This window comes from Pongo pygmaeus, chromosome 20 (assembly GCF_028885625.2).
Source record: "Pongo pygmaeus isolate AG05252 chromosome 20, NHGRI_mPonPyg2-v2.0_pri, whole genome shotgun sequence".
Taxonomy (NCBI): domain Eukaryota; kingdom Metazoa; phylum Chordata; class Mammalia; order Primates; family Hominidae; genus Pongo; species Pongo pygmaeus.
The window spans coordinates 11,123,551-11,138,742 of NC_072393.2; the positions used below are offsets into that span (position 1 = coordinate 11,123,551).

At 54.7% G+C, this 15,192-nt stretch overlaps 1 protein-coding gene across 2 annotated transcripts in view; it reads left to right on the forward strand.

Annotated features, from left to right (window-relative positions):
* Positions 1 to 1,462: 1,462 nt before the first annotated feature.
* CARM1 (coactivator associated arginine methyltransferase 1) overlaps positions 1,463 to 15,192 on the forward strand; it is a 51,647-nt gene continuing 37,917 nt past the window's right edge. Inside the window, exon 1 of one of the 2 annotated variants that reach the window (XM_054463935.2) lies at positions 1,463 to 1,786. In XM_054463935.2, coding sequence (XP_054319910.1) covers positions 1,567 to 1,786 — 220 coding nt within the window. In that variant the 5' untranslated portion in view covers positions 1,463 to 1,566. The remainder of the gene's footprint in view (positions 1,787 to 15,192) is intronic. The other variant, XM_054463936.2, reaches the window with a different exon arrangement.

Genomic DNA, 15,192 nt, shown 5'->3' on the forward strand with positions numbered 1-15,192 from the left:
AATCCCAGCACTTTGGGAGGCCGAGGCGGGGGGTTGCTTCAGCCCAGGAGGTTGAGGCTGCAGTAAGCTATGATGGCACCACTGCACTCTAGCCTGGGCAACACAGTGAGACCCTGTCTCAAAAAACAAAAGGGGCCGGGCGCGGTGGCTCATGCCTGTAAGCCCAGCACTTTGGGAGGCCGAGGCGGGTGGATCACCTGAAGTCAGGAATTCAAGACCAGCCTGACCAACATGGTGAAACCCCGTCTCTACTAAAAATAAAAAATTAGCTGGGCGTGGTAGAGCATGCCTGTAGTCCTAGCTACTCGGGAGGCTGAGGCAGGAGAATCACTTGAACCCGGGAGGCGGAGGTTGCGGTGAGCTGAGATCGAGCCATTGCACTCCAGCCTGGGAGACAGAGCGAGACTCCGTCTCAAAAAAAAAAAAAGGAATGAGGCGTAAATGAGGTCTAGGGAAGAGTTAAAGCTGGAGTGCTAGGAAGTGGCCCAAGCTCACTGGGTCGCCCAAAAGGGATGGGGCCACCCAAAATGAAGGGGGATGCAGAGAGAAGACGAGTTGGTGTGGCGGGAGAGGGGCCCTGCGCCGGGCCGGGCTGGACTCAGCATCGTTGGAGGAGGGGCTCAGAGAGGACAGGGTCAAAGGATATCTTGTGAGAAAGGAGACAGTCAAACATAAAGGAATAAGAAGGGAGTGTGGGCAGAGATGATGGGGAAGGGAGGAGGGAGCGGTCGAATGTCGGGGAGGGGTCCTTTCAACCGGGCTCAGGTTGCCCCTGGAGGCCAGGGCTCATCGGAAATCGTCGGTTCGGGGGCGGGGGGAGGAAGGGTGGGGGGCGAGGCCCGGGTGCTGGCCACGCCCTTTCCCCCGCCCATCCCCTGAGCGGGGCGCCCGACAAAGCGAGTCCGGACGGGAGGGCGCGGGCAGGCACGGGGGCGGGGCCTCGTCGCGGCTGGGCCACGCCTCCCTGAGGGCTGCCTCACAAAGCCCGGCGGGCCCGGGGGCGGGGGCCCGGTCTCAGGGCCGTGTCCAGGTCGGGGCAGGGAAGCCGCATCACGACTCGCGGCTGCTCGTGTGGGGCGGTGTACGGTGCGTGTCCACGCGGCCGAGCACCGCCCCCGCTATCCCCGCACCGCCTCACTCGAAAGCAGCAGTTAATAAGGTGCCGGCCTGGGGGCGGGGCCCAGGCCACCGCGGGGCGTGTCCGCGCGCCCGAGCACCGCCCCCGACGCACCCTCCCGCCCCGCAGTTCCCGGGCGGTGGAGCCACCTCACAAAGCGGCGACCGTTCTCGCGGGGCGGGGCGTAGCCGGTCCCACCCCCGGGGCGCCCTCTAGCTCGCTCGCTAGCTCCCCGCGCCCAGGACGGCCGGCAGGGGGCGCTGCGCCACGGGGCCGGGCCGCGGCGACGGTGGCGGCGGCGGCGAGGCGGCGCGTGGCCGGCAGGTGACGCTGCCCGGCTCGGCCTCGGCCTGCACGGCGGCGGCGGCGGCGGCGGCGGCGGCGGCGGCGGCGGCCTGGGCCCGGGCGCAGCGGCGGCGGCGGCAGCGGGGCCTGGAGCCGGATCTAAGATGGCAGCGGCGGCGGCGGCGGTGGGGCCGGGCGCGGGCGGCGCGGGGTCGGCGGGCCCGGGAGGCGCGGGGCCCTGCGCGGCCGTGTCCGTGTTCCCCGGCGCCCGCCTCCTCACCATCGGCGACGCGAACGGCGAGATCCAGCGGCACGCGGAGCAGCAGGCGCTGCGCCTCGAGGTGCGCGCCGGCCCGGACGCGGCGGGCATCGCCCTCTACAGCCGTGAGTACGGGGCCCCGGGGCAGGCGCAGGGCCGGGGCTGCGCACGAGGCCGGCCCGGGGCGGGGGCCGGCGGGGAGGGGCCCTGAGCGCGGGGGCCTGGCGTGGGGTCCCCGGGACTGAGCCGGTGGCCTGCAGGGAGGGAGCGTGGAGGGCCGGTGCCAGGGGACAGACAGAGAAAAGAGGGCGTGCGTGGTGGCCGGAGGGGCGAGGTGCCCAGAGTGAGCAAGGAAGCGCGAAATGGGGAGTGAAGGGCCTGAGATTTGGGAGGGGTGGGTGAGCAGGAAGTGGGGGGCTCTGAGTGGAAGGGGAATTTGGAGGACGCCAGGCGTGGGGGGCTTAAGCGTGGGGGAGGGAGGTCCGGGGTGCGGGAGAGGTGGGCGTCTCGGGGGCGGGCGTGGCCGCCTCTGCAAGGAGGAGGGTGGGGCGTGGGCGGCCCAGGATCCCTCTGGGGACCCCCTGGATAGCTCAGGACGGTCGGAAAGTGTTTGCTGGTCTGGGGCGCCCGCGAGTACCGAGTTCCACCGCTGTGCAAGGTGTGGTGTTCAGGACCCCCGAATGGGAAACTTCGGGATCTGGGGAGAGGGCCCATGCGAGGACGGTGGGAGCCGCAGGGTGAGCTCCTCGTGGAAACGTGGACGGGATGGGCCCCTTCCTGATGCCGGGCTTCGAAGTAAGAGGTAACAGCCTCCTCCCATCTTCTTTTGGGGGATGTGAGACGCTGGTTACATTTTCCGAAGCTGCTTTCAAAACTGACATTTCACTGGGGGGAAAAGAAAATCACAAATGTGTTTGCCAGCACCCCCCACCACCGCTCCCAGTCTTTGTAGTTCATTCTTCTTCTTGTTACTCCTTCTTATCTCTTCTCTTTGATTCCTTGTTCACATTTTGTTACTCTGTGTCATTTGGCTTTGTCTCTCAGGGCTTCTTGCACTGATGCCCTGGGGAACCCCTCAGGAGGCCTCTAGCTGACTTGGGTCCTGTGTGAATTTTTTGCCACTTTGGGAACGGCCCGATTAAAGGAAAGCCCGAGGAGCAGTCCATTCACACTGGGTTTTCCCTGCACCTCGACTTCGAAAACGTGGACTAAAGGAGTTGTGTCTGCTGCCCGAGGGTGCCGTCTCTTTTTGCTGGTGCAGAGCCTGAGTCCTCTTGGACCAGATGAGGAGAGGGGAAGGAGGGTATTTCAGGGGGGGTTTCAGAGTTCAAGGCAGACACTCAGCTCAGCAGAACCCCAGATCATAAGCAAAACCTATTCACTGGGCAAGCATTGGTAGCCAACTTTGTCCTGAACAGAACAAAGTGGGGCAGCGTTTCCAAAACTAGGGTCCCAGGGCTTATCCTCAAAGGAGTTCCAGGAGAGTTGGCTATCATTTTTAAATAAACCTTTAAAAAATTTTTTTAGGACCAGGAGGCGTGGCTCAGCACTTTGGGAGGCTAAGGTAGGAGGATCACTTGAGGTCAGGAGTTCGAGACCAGCCTGGCCAACATGGTGAAACCCCGTCTCTACTAAAATTACAAAACAGCGGGGTGTGGTGGCATGTGCCTGTCCCAGCTACTCGGGAGGCAGAGGCAGGAGAATCACTTGAACCTGGGAGGCAGAGGTTGCAATGAGCTGAGATCGTGCCATTGCACTCCAGCCTGGGAGACAGAGCGAGACTCCGTCTCAAAAAAAAATTTTTTTAGAATAATTTTAGGTTTTTTTTTTTGAGACAGAGTCTTGCTCTGTCCCTCAGGCTGAAGCGCAGTGGCTCAATCTCGGCTCACTGCAAGCTCTGCCACCTGGGTTCATGCCATTCTCCTGCCTCAGCCTCCCGAGTAGCTGGGACTACAGGCGCCTGCCGCCATGCCCGGCTAATTTTTTGTATTTTTAGTAGAGACGGGGTTTCGCCGTGTTAGCCAGGATGGTCTCGATCTCCTGACCTCGTGATCCGCCCGCCTCAGCCTCCCAAAGTGCTGGGAGTACATACATGAGCCACCCCGCCCGGCCAAAACAATTTTAGTCTTATAGATGTATTGGCAACATAGTAAGATGTACCATCTTACTCCTGGAGTAACATTTTGTGTTTGTGTTTGTGTTTTTGTTTTTGTTTTGTTGATACTCCTGAAAGTATTACTTGTTATTAAGACAGCACTTCTCTTTGAGAGGTAATTGGTAACTGAAACATTTTTTATTATTAGAGACAAGGTTTCACTATGTCACTGTGTTGCCCAGGCTGCTCTCCAACTTCTGAGCCCAAGTGATCTTCCTGCCTCCCAGAATGCTGGGATTACAGGTGTGAGCCACCCCACCTGACCGGAAACATTCATAAAAAGGAGAAAGTCCACATTCCTCAGAGAGCCTCAGTCCCAGATTCCCAGATGATATATCCTTAGGGGTCTGAAATAATTTTTTTTACACTTTTTCGTTTTTTTTCTTTCTTTCTTTCTTTTTTGGTTTTGTTTTGTTTTTTCAGACAGGGCCTCACTCTGTTGCTCAGACTGGAGTGCAGTGGTACAGTCTCAGTCTCAACTCACTGCAGCCTTCCATGGCTAAAGTGATCCTCATACCTCAGCCTCCCTAGTAACTGGGACCACAGGCATGTGCCACACCCAGCTAATCTTTCATATTTTTTGTAGAGAAAGGGTTTTCACTGTGTTGGCCAGGCTGGTCTCAAACTCCTGGGCTCAAGTGATCCTCCCTCCTTGGCTTCCCATAGTCCTGGAATTACAGGCATGAGCCACCGCACCACCCCTCTTTATCCTTAAGTAACATTGGCATGGAGATAAAAAACATGGGTTCTTGGCCAGGCGTGGTGGCTCACACCTATAATCCCAGCACTTTGAGAGGTTGAGGCAGGCGAATCACTCGAGGTCAAGAGGTTGAGACCAGCTTGGCCAACATGGCAAAATCTCGTCTCTACTAAAAATACAAAAATTAGCCGGGTGTGGTGGTACCTGCGCCTGTAGTCCCAGCTACTCCGGAGGATGAGGTGGGAGGATCGCTTGAACCAGGGAAGCAGAGGTTACAGTGAGCTGAGATCGCACTACTGCATGTCAGCCTGGGTGACAGAGCGAGACCCTGTCTGAAAAAAAAAAAAAAAAAAAAGCATGGGTTCTGGAGTTGGAGGTGATCAGTGCTGGGTGTATTAATTTCCCATGGCTGCAATAACAAATTATGACAAATTTTTGGTTTAAGACACAGGAATGGATTCTCTCTCAGTTCGTGGCCAGAAGTCTGAAATCACGGTACTAGCAAGGCCACAATCCCTGGGGAGGTGCTACAGGAAAATCCTTTTGTCTTCCAGATTGCAGTGGATCCAGCTGTTGCTTGATTTGCAGCAGCAAAACCCAAGTCCCTGCCTCTGTCTTCACTCCTGTGTCTTGTGTCCTCTTTTTTCCTTTTTTTTTAAAAGTGAGATGGAGTCTCACTGTGTTACAGGCTGGTCTCGAACTCCTAGGCTCAAGTGATCCTCCCACCTCAGCCTGTTCTTTTCTTTTCTTTCTTTTTTTTTTTTTTTGAGATGGAGTCTGGCTCTGTGGCCCAGGCTGGAGTGCAATGGCGTGATCTCGGCTCACTGCAAGCTCCGCCTCCCAGGTTCACGCCATTCTCCTGCCTCAGCCTCCCAAGTAGCTGGGACTATAGGCGCCCACCACCACGCCCGGCTAATTTTTTGTATTTTTAGTAGAGACTGAGTTTCACCGTGTTAGCCAGAATGGTCTCGATCTCCTGACCTCGTGATCCGCCCACCTTGGCCTCCCAAAGTGCTGGGATTACAGGCTTGAGCCACCCCGCCCGGCCCCAGCTGTTCTTTTCTTATAAGGACACTGGGCATTGGATTTAGGGCCCACTTTATATCTAGGATGATCTCATCTCAAGATCCTTATCTGCAAAGACCCTATTTCCTAATAAGGTCAACTTCACAGATTCCAGGGGTTACAACTTGGATGTCTGTCTTTTTTTTTTTTGAGATGGAATTTTGCTCTTGTTGCCCAGGCTGGAGTGCAATGGCGTGATCTCGGCTCACTGCAACCTCCGCCTCCCGGGTTCGAGCCATTTACCTGCTTTGGCCTCCCAGAGTCCTGGGATTACAGGGATTAGAGGCATGCGCCACCACGCCCGGTTAATTTTTTTTGTATTTTTAGTAGAGACGGGGTTTCTCCATGTTGGTCAGGCTGGTCTTGAACTCCTGACCTCAGGTGATCCGCCCGCCTCGGCCTCCCAAAGTGCTGGGATTACAGGCGTGAGCCACCGCCACCAGCCTCACATATGGCTAATTTTTAAGTTTCTTCTAGCGATGGGGTCTCACTATTTTTCCCAGGCTGGTGTTGAACTCCTGGGCTCAAGCAGTCCTCCTGCCTTGGCCTCCCAAAGTGCTAGGATTACAGACGTGAGCCACTGTGCCCGGCCAATAAATATTTGTGTCCATGTTACTGGCAGCCATGTTCGTTGGTGTGGCATGAGAATGAGCTAGCTTTTCTAGGAGGAGCCCCCTATGCTCCAGGGCTGCCCCGCTGTCTTGGCTCACCGGCCATGGGAGGGACTCCTGGGCCATGACCTGTACCTAACATAGGAGGCCCAGGAGAGGCACGTGGGGAGGACTTCCAGCCCTGTTCCTTGACGTCTGCACCCTCCAAGGGAAGGATGACAGCTGCAGAAGGGCCTGTCTCTGTCACTCTGTAGTGAACAGTTACCCACCCCCCAGCCCTTCTTGCCATCTGAAGTCGCCCTGGCCTACATCCATGAGATTGGCCAAATGGCAGCTACCACCACCAGGCCATTTTCCCTGTGCAGAGGGGGAGGCCCTTTGGCGTGGGCTTCCTGGGCTTGAGGAAGCTTTGGCATGGCCTCTGGAGTTCCTGGGCATAGGCTGCCCTCCCTTGGAAAGGAGGCAGTTTCTCAGGGAGGGGTGCCGGGAAAGAGAACAGAACAAACTCTCACTTCCCCAGCCCTGTGGCGCTCTTTCTGGAAATGACTGTGTCAGTTTTCTTTCTTGGTCAGCACGAGTCAGTGTGGCCAGTGCTCTAGACTCTCCCGTCCCCTTGGCTCAGAAGCTTCCACAGCAGCATGGGCTCCGACGGGGGCTAAACTTCAGTTTGTGGGGGGCATGCCAGGGGGTGGAAAGTTCAGAGAAAAACCCTTTGTCCAAAGAAGGTGAAGAATGGCCTGCTGTCACCGAACCGGGGGCCCTTGTGACTTCCTTTGGTTACACTCCTGGGATCCCCCTGACAGCTGGGGCAGGGGTATAGAAGAGCTTGTTATGTGCCCCATCTTTAGGACATCTCGTTGTCAAGCTGGAGTGACAACAGAGAAAGTTAGTAACCCCAGAAAGGCATTTGTGTTTCAGCGGTGCCTGCATGTTGCTAATGGATACTGTCATTTATTGAGCATTTACCCTGTACCAGACTGTGCATAAACTTGTGTTGACTCAAAATGCTTGACCTTGGGGGCAGCTAGGGAAAGGGCAGTGGTATAAATTAGGCCTATGGGCCACGTTGAGCCTGTGGCCTATTTTTATCTGTGTTTGTATTTTATTATTGAGACAGAGTTTCACTGTGTTGCCCAGGCTGGAGTGCAATGGCATGGTCTCAGCTCACTGTAACCTCCACCTCCCAGGTTCAAGTGATTCTCATGCCTCAGCCTCCTGAGTAGCTGGGATTACAGGCCTGTGCCACCACCCTGGCTAATTTTTGTATATTTAGTAGAGACAGGGTTTCACCATCTTGGCCAGGCTGGCCTCGAACTCCTGACCTCAAATAATCTGTGTGCCTCAGCCTCCCAAAATGCTGGGATTACACGTAGGAGCCACCGCACCCAGCCTGTATTTTATTATTTATTTATTTATTTATTTATTTTGAGATGGAGTTTTGCTCTGTTGCCCAGGCTGGAATGCAGTGGCGCAATCTCGGCTCACTGCAACCTCTACCTCCCAGGTTCAAGCGATTCTCCTGTCTCAGCCTCCCGAGTAGCTGGGATTACAGGCACATGCCGCCATGCCAGCTAATTTTTTGTATTTTAGTAGCTCACTGCAGCCTCTAACTCCTGGGCTCAAGTGATCCTCTGGCCTCAGCCTCCCAAGTAGCTGGGACTACAAGCACATGTCACCACCCTTGGCTAATTTAAGCAATTTTTTTAGAGACAGAATCTTGCTGTGTTTCCCAGGTTGGCCCCAAACCCCTGGCCTCAAACCATGCTCCTCCTGCCTGAGCCTCAGAAGTAGCTGGGATTATAGTCACCAACCACTGGGCCTGGTGTGGCCTATTTTTGTACAGACAAAGCTAAGAAAGGCTTTTACAGTTTTTGAGAGGTTAATTAGGGAAAAAAACTAAAACCCAATCCACAAACAACAATAATCTGTTGAGACCACAGTGTCCTGCAAAACCTGAAATATTTACTCACTGGCTCCAGGCAGGGAAAGCTTGTAGACCCCTGGGATAAATGAATGAGGCAGGCAGGAGTTAGGGTCTGTGGGGAGTTTGGCCCCAGCCAAAAGACAAACCAAAAAATCCTTCCTTTGTTTTGGGTGTGAAGGGTCCCACTCTCTCAGGCCGAATAGAGCACACTTCTGAATTGTGTGAGCCCCTTGTGCCAATTGTGGCGCTTACTGTATGTTACCACTTATTCTGAAAAGAGTTCTGTGAGGTCAGAGATACCAACCCCAATTTACTGGTGGAAAAACAGAAATGAAAGAACCTGACTGGCCAAAGTGATGTGGTTGGCAGGCAGCAGAGATGGCTTTGGCATTCTGGGCGACTGGATGCCCACCTTAACTGCATATATAAGTGGTTCAGTGACACTTATCTGTTCATCACAAAGACCCAAAGTAGCAGAGGCTTAAACACGATGGCATTTTATTTTTTGTGCTCTCATGCTAAAGTGTGAAGATTGGCAGGTGCCAAGGTCTCCTGGGCTCTTGGAAGTTCCCAGATCCAGGTCCTCCCCGCAGCCTTTTTTTTTTTTTTTTTTTTTTTGCGATGATGTCTCGCTCTGTTGCCCAGGGGCTGCAGTGCAGTGGCGCGATCTCGGCTCACTGCAACCTCCGCCTCCCAGGTTCAAGCGATTCTCCTGCCTCAGCCTCCCAAGTATCTGGGACTACAGGCGTGTGTCACCACGGCTGGCTAATTTTTGTATTTTTAGTAGAGACGGGGTATTGCCATGTTGGCCAGGCTGTTCTCAAACTCCTCACCTCAGGTGATCACCTGCCTCGGCCTCCCAAAGTGCTGGGATTAGAGGCCACTGCCCCAGGCCGATCCTCCACTATTATTAAGGTGAGGTCTTGTCCTCAGTTTTCAGCATGGCTGCTGGAGTCCCGCCATTACACCCTGGCTTCCAGACAGCAGGACAAAGGAAGGGACAAAGGAGAAAGGGGGCAAAGGTCACATCCCGGTGTTTGTTAAGAAAGGTTCCCGGTAGCTGATGCAAGGTGCTTCTGCTTTCATTTTGTTGGCTAGAATGTAGTCACATGACCACTGCCAGCTGCAAGGGATGCTGGGAAATGTAGTTTTCAATCTGAGCGGCCATGTGCTCAGCTGAATTTAGGGTTCCAGTTTCCATGGACAAAGAGAGAACATACAGGGAGTCACCTTGGCCACAGTGGGTAGGATCTGGACCTGGCCAGGATGTTGGGAAGGATGTTTCTGGGTTATGGAGAGGTGCTCCAGTGGGCCAGGGCTGGAGACAATCACCTGGCTTGGAGCACAGGGTCCCCTGTGAGGAGTGGAGGGGCTAAAAGTGGAAACAGGGCTGGGTTGGAATCGAGGATTTTTTTGGTTTTGTTGGAGATGGATTCTCGCCCTGTCACCGAGGCTGGAGCACAGTGGCTCAATGTCGTCTCACTGCAACCTCTAGCCTCCCAGGTTCAAGTCATTCTCCTGCATCAGACTCCCAAGTAGCTAGGATTACAAGTGCGTGCAACCACACCCAGATAATTTTTGTATTTTTAGTAGATACAGGGGTCTCACCCTTTTGGCCAGGCTGGTCGTGAACTCCTGACCTCAAGTGATCTGCCCACCTTGGCCTCCCAAAGTCCTGGGATTACCGGCATGAGTCACTGTACCCAGCCTCAGGTGAAATCTTAATGGAAGGTGGCCAGTGCTGTGAGCAGCTCTTGGTCACCAAGCACTGGCCCTCTGTATGGGGGGTCTGGATGAGATGGGTGGGCAAGGCCTTTCAACAGAAGCTGGAGTGTGGTGTGAACTTGTTAATGACTTTGAGATGCCAAGCCTCACACACCTCAGACCAGGTTGGATTTAGTAGGTGGAGAGGCTCAGGAAGACCTCTGTGGCAGGTGTGTCTCCTTTCAGTGGAAACCTGCTCTGCTCCTAAGGTCTGCTGGAGAACCTGGGAGGTGGTGAGTTTGCAGAGACATCCGGGGAAGCAGCCACTTAAGCGAGGGCAGGATGGAGGGGCCCACCTGGGCCACAGCTGGCTGCTTGAGGTGGCGAGTTGAGGCTGGGAGGGGTTTCCGTCAGTTCCGTCAGCTCAGAGCTAGGATTTTTTTTCTCTTCTTTTTTTGAGACAGGGTCTTGCTGTGTCACCCAAGCTGGAGTGCAGTGACACAATCATAGCTCACTGCAGCCTTGAACACCCAGGCTCAGGGGATTCTTCCACTCTCAGCCTCTCTACAGGCTGGGACCACAGGCACACATCACCATGCCTGGCTAATTTTTTTTTTTTGTAGAGACAGAGTCCCACTATGTTGCTCAGGCAGATGTGAAACTCCTGGGCTCAAGTGATTCTCCTACCTTGGCCCCCAAAGTGCTTGGATTACAGATGTGAGTCATGGCAGCCGCAGCTCCAGAGCTCGGATTCTTAATCTGGTCTGTGGATGGCCCCTGGGGGCGGTCCCATGAGCCCCTCACAATTGGACACAGTTTTGCAAAGGGGTAAAAGGACAAGAATCGGTGGCTGTGACCTTGGATGAGCCTCTGAGCTTCACTTTCCCTCCCTGAAAGGGGGCAACAGTGGCACTTCCCTGGAGGTTTTCGTGGAGGAGAGGAAACACGTAAAATACTTCACCCCAGTTGGGCACAGAGGCTCATGCCTGTAATCCCAGGTTTTGGGATGCCGAGGCAGGAGGGTGGTTTGAGTCCAGGAATTTACGACCAGCCCGGGAAACACAGTGAAACTGTATCTCTTAAAAAATAATTAAAAAAACATTAGCCGGCATGGTGGCACATGCCTGTAGTCCCAGCTATTCCAGAGGCTGAGGCGGGAGGATTGCTTGAGCCCAGAAGCTTGAGGCTACAGTGAGCCATAATCGTACCACTGCACTCCATCCCGGGAAACAGGGCAAGACCTTGTCTCTAAAAAAAAATGCTTCTTGCTTGATGACTTGTGATACATGAAAAGGAAGAAAAAGAAAAGCTTTGCCCTGTGTGCCTGGCCCAAAGTAAGTGCTCCATAAATTGGCCATAGTGTAGCTGTGGATTCTCTGCACATTTTTCTGTGCAGAACCTCCCCTGATTTCAGTCAGCTTCTCAGAAGGATCTGTGACTGAGAAAGGGTACCAGTCCCTGGAGGACAGCACCAGATTGGGGAGTGTAGTCTGCCCTGGCTGGTAAGGGATTGGGGGGCTCTCTGCGCAGGGCCAGAACACCTCTCCGGGGACAGGCGAGAAGCTTTGAAAGGGCAGGCAGGAGAGGGCAGCAAGGTCAGATGCTGTGAGGTCAGAGTGGGAGCCAAGGGGCGGTCACTGCATTTCTGATCAGGAGGTCACAGGTGACCTCAGAGAGCAGCCCCCTGGAGGGCTGGGGTGGGGGAAGGGCCAGCCAGATGGCAGGTCTTGGGGGAGATGACAGTGGAGCTGCAGAGAGAGCAGGGGGGACAGTGACCTTTCCCAGCCCACTGCGACCCACCCTTTCATTCATTCAGCCAGAAACATGCAGCGAAAGTGGACTCGCCGTCTCCATAGTGCGGTAGCCCCCATCCAGCCAGCTTGAAATGGTCAGCAGAAATTCACCGAGCGTCTGCTGTGCACCAGTTACTGTTTTAGGAGCCCAGGGATGTGGTGACACCAGTGATAAACACAAGGTCCCACATTTGCGGGCCTGGGGACATTGCCTGACGAGCGCTAAATCTGCAATCACTTAAAACAAAATGAGCTGAGGGGCTCCAGGATGCTGGGGGAGGGGCTCTGCTTAGAGGGAGGCTGAGGGCAGAGTCGTGCTTGTGGTAAGAGTTCTAGCAGGGGCCAGCTGGCAAGTCCTGATCCACTCCTTAGCATCCCGGTGACCACTTTGTGCCTCAGTTTCCTTGGCTGTCAGTTGTGGATCTTGACATCGTCTACCTTAGAGGGTTGTTGTGAGTGGCGAGCTGATAGAAGTAAAGTGCTTAAAATAGCGTCTGGCACTGCAGGAGGGAAGACCTCCTCTGGGAATGAACTTGTGGACCTGGCATGGCCAAGGGCACGCAGTGGGGGGGATGGGGAGGCAAGGGACGCCTGTGATGGAGGCTGGGCTCCAGCCGTGCTCTGGCCCGCTGTGCTTTCCTAGCAGGGCGATCGTGGGCAAATGCCTCAGTGTCCCTGAACCTCAGCTTCCTTATTGGTGGGAGGATTCGGTGAGTGGCTTCCCTGGTGGAAAGTGGCCTTGGCCAGAGTAGGCATCTGTGGCTGGACTCTATACAGAGCCCTGCCCAAGTCGGACACAGCCCCCCAGTCTCCAGTGCACTCTGTCTTTTTTTTTTTTTTTTTTTTTTTTTGAGACAGGGTCTCACTCTGTCGCCCAGGCTGGAATACAGTGGAGCGATTTCTGCTCACTGCAACCTCCGCCTCCCCAGGTTCAAGTGATTCTTGTGCCTCACCCTCCCGAGTCTCTGGGACTATAGGCGTGTGACACCATGCCTGGCTAATTTTTGTGTTTTTAGTAGAGACGGGGTTTCACCATGTTAGCCAGGCTGGCCTCGAACTCCTGACCTCAGGTGGATCTGCCCGCCTTGGCCTCCCAAAGTGCTTGGATTGCAGACATGAGCCACCGTGCCCGACCTCAGTCTTGGGGAGCAGAGAGAAGGCAGACAGAGAACCCCATCTCCTCTGCTGGCGAAGTGGTCTAGGGAGCACCTTGAAGAGAATGGCAGCTAAGGAGAGGTAGGGGAGAGGCTGGCCTGGCCAGAGAGAGGTGAGCTGCAAAGGAGGGGGACCCAGGGACCCGCAGGGTCTCTGTGGTCAGCCCTGCTACTTTCTGCCGGATGGCTGGAATGCTATCCCTGGCCTCCCAGCACTCTCTGGGTTAGAGGCTGCAGGCGGTCCTGATTAGCACACATGGGAGCCTCACCTTGGCGTGACCTTGCGACCTTGTCCAGGGAACTGTGGTTCTCCCTCCAGTTTCCTCCCATTAAATGGAGGGGCTTTCGAGGATTGGCCCACACCCAACATAGGTGAATCCTTGGTCTCCTGAGCCTGCTACGTGGCCTGGGAGAGAAGATGTATCCCAAGACGGCCAGGTGTGGGGGTAGATAGGACACAGAGGAGCCCTGGGAATCCTGCCCAAGACCCCCTTGTCCCCAGTGATTGAGGAGGAGTCCCTTTCCCCGGTGTGGTTTATCTGTCCCAGGGGCCTTCTCCGGGACCCTCTGGATCTGCTTCCTGATCTCACTCTGGGGACCTGCTTGGGGAGCTTCACAATTCAGTCTCAAGAATCGCGCAGGGCGGACCCTCAGCAGCCTCCAGATCTGCCCAAAAAATCCACGGTGCCTGCCCTGCCACTTTTTTGTTTGGTTTAAGAGACGGGGTCTCGCTGTGTTCCTCAGGCTGGCGTGCAGTGATGTGATCATAGCTCACTGTTAGCCTTGAAATCCTGGGCTCAAGCAATCCTCCTGCCTTAGCCTCCTGAGTAGCTGGAACTACAGGTATGCGCCACCATGGCTGGCTAATTTTTTTTAAAAATTGGCTGGGAGTGGTGGCTCACACCTGTAATCCCAGCACTTTGGAAGGCTGAGGCAGGTGAATCACTTGAGGTCAGGAGTTCAAGACCAGCCTGGCCAACACGGTGAAACCCCATCTCTACTAAAAATACAAAATTAGCTGGGCATGGTGGTGTGCACCTGTAATCCCAGCTACTTGGGAGGCTGAGGCAGGAGAATCACTTGAACCCAGGAGGCAGAGGTTGCAGTGAGCCAAGACCATGCCACTGCACTCCGGCCTGGGTGACAGAGCGAGACTCTGTTTTTTTTGTTTTTGTTTTTCGTTTTGTTTTGTTTTGTTTTGTTTTTTAATTATGGGCCAGGTGCAGTGGCTCACACCTGTAATCCCAGCACTTTGGGAGGCAGAGGTGGGCGGATCACTTGAGGTCAGGAGTTCGAGACCAGCCTGACCAACGTGGAGACCCCTTCTCTACTAAAAACACAAAAATTATCCAGGCATGGTGGCGCATGCCTGTAATCCCAGTTACTCGGGAGACTGAGGCAGGAGAATCTCTTGAACCCAGGAGATGGAGGTTGTGGTGACCCGAGATCACACCACTGCACTCCAGCCTGGTCAACAAGAGCAAAACTCCATCTCAAAAAAAAAAAAAAAAAAAAAACCATAGAGATGCACTCTCAGTATGTTGTCCAGGCCAGTCTCAAACTCCTGGACATAAGCAGTCCTCCCCTCCTTGGCCTCCCAAAGATCTAGGATTACAGGCCTGAGTCACTGTGCCCAGCCCAACCTGCCGCTTTGACACTACACAGCTCTGACTTTTGGTTGAAGAATCTGGAGTCCCCAGTTGCCCCCCTCCCCCTGTACTTGCCTTTGTTCCCCAAAAACCAGTTACATGAAGGAAATGGAGACCAGGCCTAACCCAGGGCTGAAGGAGTTGGGTCTGGAGATTCTGGGCCCCTCCTGTGTCTCCTCTGGTGTTGATTCTCTGCATCGCTTCTTTATTTTATAATTTTTTTTGAGACGGAGTCTTGCTCTGTCCCCCAGGCTGGAGTGCAGTAGCGTGATCTCGGCTCACTGCAACCTCCGCCTCCCGGGTTCAAGCGATTCTCCTCCCTCAGCGTCCCGAGTAGCTGGGATCACAAACACGTGCCACCACGCCTGCCTAATTTTTGGATTTTTAGTAGAGACGGGGTTTCACCCATGTTAGCCAGGCTGGTCTCAAACTCCTGACCTCAGGTGATCCACCAGCCTTGGCCTTCCAAAGTGCTGGGATTACAGACGTGAGCCATCATGCCTGGCCGCTTATTTATTTTAATTGTTGTTTAGTCAGTACACACAGACGCCCAGGCCTTAGTTCTGTTTGATGCTTTTGACAATTATGGACACCCATGTCACTACCACCCAAAGCCAGACATGGAACTTGTTCCCCTCTGGGTAGGTTTGCTCAGTGGGACAGCCCCTCTTTCCCTGTCTGTTCCTCTCATCGTTTGTCCCCTGCTGCCAGGCGGGGCATTCTTGTAAACAAGTCCAGACTGGTTTGGGGGGCTCTTTGCCCCCCCACCCCTGCCA